A 7,549-nucleotide genomic window follows, 5' to 3' on the forward strand; every position below is an offset into this window, starting at 1 on the left:
ATTGGGCCTTATGATTGGAATTGTGTTTATCCAAGCTTTTCTTTGTCTCCTTTTGTTGGGGTTTTTAATTTTTTGTTACACTTTGGGCCTTGTGGGATTTTTTTAAAATTGGGCTAATTCACAAGTCGTCCCAATAGTGGCGAGTACAGATTTTCTGTCTGGGTTCGTACAAATCAAATGGACTAAGATATAGGTTTCATAACTCATATATAATCCGATTTGGCTAATGAGTCTTAGTTCACATGGCATATTTTTCACTCCTCACTTCAATAAAAAAAAAAAAAATTGTCCACTATTATCTGAAACTATTCTTAAAGAATGATTAGGTTATATTTACAACTTTATAACCATTGTCTAGGTGAAGATGTCAAAAAATTACCCAAACATTTGGACCTCATCTCCATATCCAAAATGCATCCAGTTTTAGATAACTATTTGAATTGGTTCCCATAACTTCTCACGCTATCGATCCCTTTTTGGAGAAGTATCTGTCAACACTTTACACCCATCTAAAGTTCATATATTCTCTTGTAAAATACATCCATTTGGCCAACTTATTACAAGTACATGAGTCAATTCATGAATCTAGAACGAACAAACAAAGTGGACATGAACAAGGTTGTCGTGAAAAAGAAGATGAAAACTATATATATATATACGTAGAGACTCAAGTACGAAACGACAACTTACGTGCAAACCTAATAAGTTGACAATTTCTCACATACATACAAACTACTAATATAAATGTCAATCTATAATTAAAAAGCAACTCCAAATTAAATGCATACATATGAATTTCTATACGCCACTTCAATTCGATGTTACCATCCAATCCAACAACCTTGGTTCTACTTCTACAATAACTAGAATTACACTTACATCTCTTATCAACATGACCGACTCATGCACATGGGAATAAAATAAATAATGCTATTTTATTTTTAAGAAAGATTTTAGTTCAATTTCTATTAGTAATTGTTATGCAGATATTTAGCAATAAAAAATTAATAATGACTTTGACAATTGCAAATAATCCAAGTGATTCGAAAATTTAATATCTAGGATCGAAAAAAAAAATAATCAAAATCTTTGCTTTATCAATAATAAAGAAAAAAAAAAATTTGCAGAGATAAACAAAGAATTAAATAAAATAACTTTACTTGAACAACTTAATATAAATAACACTTTTCAGTCTCAAAGTGTTATGAAAATAAAAAGAACCTTTACAGAATTTTAAAAAGTATCAAGTAAAATAAATTAATTTTTGCAAGAAAAATAAATTGCATATTGTAAAGTGCAGAAATTTGTAAATAACAATAAAGTATATGGAAAGAAACAGAAAATTAATTTGAGACTAAGTCCAGATTTAGTAACTAACTTAATTAAGCTCTTTTTGATAAAATAACTTAAATAATAAATGACCCTGTTAAAAGTAATTTATAAATAAATTATTTTGTGTTTGAATTTTTAACTCTAAAGGTACTTATTTTATAGAAATGTGATGAAAAGTAGAAGTATTATGAGAGAAGTCATTTTTTTTTTAACTTCTCTATAAGCTTCTATATAGCTTCTTAAAAAGTTACAATTTGGTTTTGAAAATTGCACCAAACATTAATACTACTACTTTTTATAAGTCAAAAGTTAGAAAAAATTACTTCTAAAATTTCTCAAACGGCCCTAAGTCTCAAAAAGTCGCTAGAATATAAGAATTAGTATATATATATTATCCACTTTAAAAACTAGTTTATATTTTTTTCTAAAAGATTTTCAGTCGAAACCTGTTGATCGATAATTTCATTTGTCGAAAAGAACTTCATCGACTAACACTAATTAATATGAGTGTTATTTTAAAAATATTATAAAAAAAGCCTTAGATATAGTTTTTACAGGGTATTGGAGTAATATACATCTCTCTTGATATTGTGATAATCAAAGTAAAATTGCACTCTTTAGGAGTCAAAATCATCAAACCAGATGAGTTATAAAATGAAGTCTACTTAATTCTTAACTTATGATATGTACTACTTGCTTATCGATGAATTAAACTTGACACGTAATCGATTCACCAAGGGAGAAAAACAATTAAAAACCAAAATGTTATTGCTGAAATTAGATAACTTGTACTGAATTCCATTTCATTTCTGTTCATTTTTTCGCATTTCAAAACAAAGTTTTTCGATAGGAAAAAGAAAAAAAAGTTAATCTACATTATTATTTCTCTTAACCCAGTCTAACCGTACGTTTTTATATTCTTGCATGAGTAGTTTAACTCGGTTTCTTGCTTGAATTAATCAACCAATTAGGGTGAAAATTAGGAAATTTGAACGAGAGGTTACATCACCAATCTTCTTTGGAGGGTTAGACAAGTTACTACATAAAACGTATATTTAAGATAAAAAATAAAGGAAAAGTATAAGTAGACAATAAAAATATTAAACAATGTGAACAATAGATATATCGGATGTTTATTTTACTAAGTTTACAGATGGTTATTTTAATATTAAAATTTAGATAATTAATTTGGAAGTGTAGTATATTTTTATTTGATTGATGGTTGTTCATGTTGTTCAAAATAGTCATTGTTTACCTAACACTTCCCAAAAATAAATAGGTTCCTAACTTTTTAATAAGTAGACACATAAATTTATGATTAATTTAAAAATAAAAAATATCTCTGATTTTCTAAAATATGAAATATTTAAGTTTTTTTGTCTAAAATATACAAAAACAAATCGGTCTCTAAAAAGACTTAAATGTCTCTCATTTTGAAAAGTGCAAGATATTTTTATATTTTTAATTAGTCGATGACTTATTTATTTTTAAGATAAAAAATTAGATACCTATTTATCGTTTACTCTATATTTAAATACACGATTTAATGCCATTATTAAAGCATTCCAAATTAAATGTTCGTTGAAAAAAAATGTCCAATAAAATATTCATAAAACCATTAAAAAAAGAATCATATTCAAATTTAATGGAGAAGAAATATTTTTTATACAGAGTATGATCATTTAAATGTTCAAAATCAGTTTTCTGTCTTCTAAACGTGCAATACATTATTTCTTCTTGGAAATTTCTTATTCATGCGTGTGTGGTTCGTTGAAGATTGAAGTAGGCGTAAAAATTAAAATACTCCTGAGTCCTCAACGTATACCCTCTTTAAAATTCTTGACAAAATGTGAGAATTATTTCTTCACATTATATATTTTTAAATATAAAAGGACTTTCAACTTTCAATAAGCACAGAAAAGCACGTTAGAAATGAATAATTTATCGGTGGGGAAAAGTCTCAAAGTCTGATAATCAAGGGAGTTAATCTTATTTAATCTTTGTAAGTAAAGAAAACTTGGTATGCACTTCGAATCGGTTACCATGTAAATATCAATATATATATTCGATGAGTTTATGTTTTCACAACTCATATCAAAGAACCTGTTGCCACCTGGCAGACACAATTTCACAATACGCTACTCAATCGGAAAAAACAACAAATAATGTATCATAAAATTATTAAGCCATAAATAGAATAAGAATTGGTCAAAAATGAACCATCACTATGAACTTGTCGATAACTTCCGGACAGCTTCATCGATTTTGATATAGTATCCATGATTGCATGTGCATTTATTATTGAAGTCAAAGCTATATCATTTAATTCCTAGCTTAAGTGATGATTCTGGTTTTATATATAAATATAATACTGTTAATCAAGACTTAATTAAGCAAGGAAATAATAACCGATGTCCCAAAATTGAAAGGGTATCGTGGAGAAGTGTTCTTAAGACATTTATAAAATAATAAGATTTTAATATAATATCTTTAAAATACTAATAAATGAGATACTAGCTTGGTAGCAAAATAAACAGAGTTATTTACCAAACAACGAATCCGTACCCTTTGGGAATCATGGTATATATGATATAATTAAGCAAGATTATATATATAGGATGATAAGAATGGTGTGGTTAATGGTGGTAGTAGGTTTGTTGGGAGGATATGCATTTGTGTTTGGGTTGTTGAGAAGGATAAACAATTGGTACTATGTTTGGAGAGTGGGAAAAACTAAATACCCTCTTCCACCTGGTGATTTGGGTTGGCCTTTCCTCGGCAACATGCCTTCCTTCCTCAAAGCTTTCAACTCCGACCCTGATTCCTTCATCCATAACCTTCTTTCCAGGTCCCATCCTCCCCTTCTCTAATTTTAAAATCATACACATATACATATATATCTCTAACATGTTTTTCGCACAAAAATCGATCTAATTTCTATTTTCTATCTTTTTTCTAAAAATATTAATTCAAAACCTATAAATAATTATGTATTAAAAAATTAATATTTTGAATCTAAGTACATTAGTTCTTTAATGTATAAATAAATTAATGATTATATCAAAATATTTGATGTGAAGTTAATAATTTAAGATGATTCGTATTTTATATATATATATTTTATTATTATCAAATATTATCACGTGATTAGTAAGGTGTAATTTGATTGAAATGTAATTGTGGAATCCTACGTATATGCAGATATAATAATGTTAAAAAAATAATCAAAACTTATTTTATTTAATATTTATTAATTATTTAATTTTAATTTTTTTATTAATATTCTTTTGTTATTAAACATTTCCATATAGATATGGGAGGACAGGGATGTATAGAACGCACCTGTTTGGATGGCCGAGCATAATAGTGTGCAGCCCAGAGACATGCAGAAAGGTGCTAACTGACGTTGAGAGGCTCAAGCTTGGATACCCGGCTTCAACCATGGCGCTTGTAGGCAAGAGATCATTCCACGGCATATCAAACGCCGAGCACAAGCGCCTACGCCGTCTAACCACTGCTTCGATGACTGGCCATGACACCTTGTCCACGTATGTTGGTCTCATAGAGGATATTTCCATCAAGTCTCTCCATGAGTTGAGCAGCATGGACAGACCTTTTGAGTTTCTGGTTGAGATGAGGAAGTTCGCATTCAAAGTTTTTACCACTATCTTTTTTGGCTTTCATGATCATGATCACGTTGACCTTGACATGGTAGACAACTTGTACACAATCTTGAATCTAGGAATGAAGTCTATGGCGATCAATCTTCCTGGCTTTGCATTTCATAGAGCACTCAAGGTCTCTTTCTATAAATGTCTTCAACTAATTAAGTACACGGTAAAAACTTGCGTCTGTTTTTATGTGAAATTTATACTTAAAAATCAATTTGATAAATTTAATTAAATTATCATTTAATGATTTTTAATTCTCTGCTTTATGTAAAGAAAATTGCATATAAGTTTTTTCCTAAATGTACAGTATTTTGTATATAAATTTTTTTTTCTAAACTAGCAGGTAGTAAGTTCATTCATTTATTTACATATATACAGAGAGTTTAAATATTGTCTTCTACCTATAATAATTTATTAACTAGTAAAGAATTCTAAAACAAAATTCAGATTTACAACCAAATTAAAAAATATCTTAAAAAAGTAAATATAATTTTTATGGAAAAAAAATAAAAATAAGAGCTAAATTTCCATTAGAGGTTGAAAATGAAATATTATTTGTGATTGAATCAGGCACGAAAGAAGCTTAAGAGGATTCTTGAAGGGGTGTTGGAGCGAAAGAGAAATAATAATAAAAGAAAGGATGAGATGATGAGGAGAGATTTGATTTCAGTATTGATGGAAGTGAAAGATGAAGAGGGTAGGCAGCTGGAAGATGAAGACATCGTAGACTTACTTGTCATATTCTTGTTAGCCGGTCACGAAAGCTCTGCTCATGGCATCTTGTGGACCATCATCTACCTCACCCAACACCCCGTTCTCTTCCTTACAGCTAAGGTACGGGTAATGTTAGCCAGACAAAAAAATAAAAAAACAATCAGAACTTATCTTATTTAACATTCATTAGTTGTCGTAACAATTAACGAATGTTAAACAATTAATGAATGTTAAATAAGGCAAGTTATGGCTGTTTTTGACTAATTTTCTTTGGTTATCAAACATTTCTACTAAGATATCCTCCCTACTCCCTACTACTATATACTAATTCAACTCATGTTACTTGTTTTTATTCTATTCATATTCCATCATCAGCGAGAACAACAAGAGATCATCAACACAAGGCCTTCCATGCAGACAGGATTGGACATTAAGGAAATTAAGCGGATGACTTATTTATCAAAGGTATATATTTAATTTATTTTACATCCATGTCAAACCTAAGCTTTAATTAATTAATTGCTTTCAATTATTGTTAGGTTATTGATGAGATGCTGCGCAGAACAACTATCTCCTTTGCAAACTTTAGACAGGCAAAAGTTAATGTTAACATTAATGGTTAGTTATATATTCAGTGGTATCCTTTAATCTCAATGTTTATTTACATTTATTGTCACAAAATTCTTAACCGTTTAAAAATTGCAGGTTATACTATACCAAAAGACTGGAAAATCTTGGTTTGGAATAGAGGTGTTCACATGGATCCTGAAACTTATCCCAATCCAATGGAATTTGATCCTTCCAGATGGGATGTATGTATGATGACCATTAATTACTTTTTATAATTTAATTTAATTTAATAAACAAAAAGTCCATTAATCTAATGTATATATGTTACTAAATTACTAAAATGTGGTGCAGAATTACCATGCTAGAGCAGGGTCTTTTCTTCCGTTCGGATTAGGAAGTCGGTTATGTCCTGGAGGTGACCTAGCCAAGCTTGAGATCACCATTTTCCTCCATCATTTTCTTCTAAATTACAAGTTAGTAAATGTCTTAGTATTATTAATTTACTGATTGAAGAAGGCAAGTAGTACTTAGTACTTATATTATATTATCGTTATTTTCTAAAAATGATTTTGATTATGCAGAATGGAGAGAATTAATCCTGATTGTCCGGTGATTTATTTACCGGTGCCAAGGCCAAGTGACAACTGCCTTGCAAAAATTGTGAAGGCCACATAAATCGCAGAAGATACTTAGCGTTAATATTTTTCATTACTCCTTCTAAATAATATCTTTGAATAATTGAGCCCTCAGGGGCATGGAATTTTAATATTCGTTTTAGCAAATAGTCCAATAAAACAAAAATGGAGAGAAATGAAATCGTTGGTAGTTGGTAGTGCATTTTGATTTGATAAGAGTTTGTCCACAAATTAAATTAATTTCAATTAAGAAAGCAGAGTTATGAAAGCACTATGGAAAAAAATTCCTCTTGCCCAACCTACTTCAATTTGTATCAACATCAAAGTCTGAGAAATACCATCTTAATATGTATAATTTAAATTAGTTGTGACTTGTACTAAGAATAATATTAACATATTAAAAATATAACTATTTATATAAGATAAATTTTCTGATGATATAATTTTAGGTGACTGATGTTTAACTGACCAATAATATATTGAAATGTATAAGTGATGAGTCTTATCTATGCATGCATCGACGCTGCTCCAAAGGGCCTCTTGGTGTTGAGGGCTGTAAGTTTGTGAGGTTTACTACAGGAACAGGGAGAAAATTTTGACTTCAAAAAAATGGTTGTGACATGGACG

The 7,549-nt window shown here is 29.3% G+C and overlaps 1 protein-coding gene across 4 annotated transcripts; it reads left to right on the top strand.

Annotated features, from left to right (window-relative positions):
* Positions 1 to 3,893: 3,893 nt before the first annotated feature.
* On the top strand, positions 3,894 to 7,190 carry LOC107487552 (beta-amyrin 11-oxidase). Of its 4 annotated transcripts, none has more exons than XM_052262273.1 (8): positions 3,894 to 4,180; positions 4,644 to 5,169; positions 5,574 to 5,843; positions 6,093 to 6,182; positions 6,257 to 6,335; positions 6,423 to 6,529; positions 6,639 to 6,760; positions 6,869 to 7,190. In XM_052262273.1, exons 1-8 carry the CDS (start codon positions 3,951 to 3,953, stop codon positions 6,960 to 6,962), a joined length of 1,518 nt encoding a protein of 505 aa, XP_052118233.1. In that variant the 5' UTR covers positions 3,894 to 3,950; the 3' UTR covers positions 6,963 to 7,190. The 4 variants fall into 4 exon arrangements, with proteins under 4 accessions (XP_052118233.1, XP_020997735.1, XP_052118232.1 ...); XM_021142076.2 differs by having other exon boundaries at positions 3,896 to 4,180; positions 5,574 to 5,837; XM_052262272.1 differs by having other exon boundaries at positions 3,896 to 4,180; positions 4,644 to 5,130.
* Positions 7,191 to 7,549: the final 359 nt, after the last annotated feature.

This window comes from Arachis duranensis, chromosome 5, assembly GCF_000817695.3.
Source record: "Arachis duranensis cultivar V14167 chromosome 5, aradu.V14167.gnm2.J7QH, whole genome shotgun sequence".
In the NCBI taxonomy this organism is placed as follows: domain Eukaryota; kingdom Viridiplantae; phylum Streptophyta; class Magnoliopsida; order Fabales; family Fabaceae; genus Arachis; species Arachis duranensis.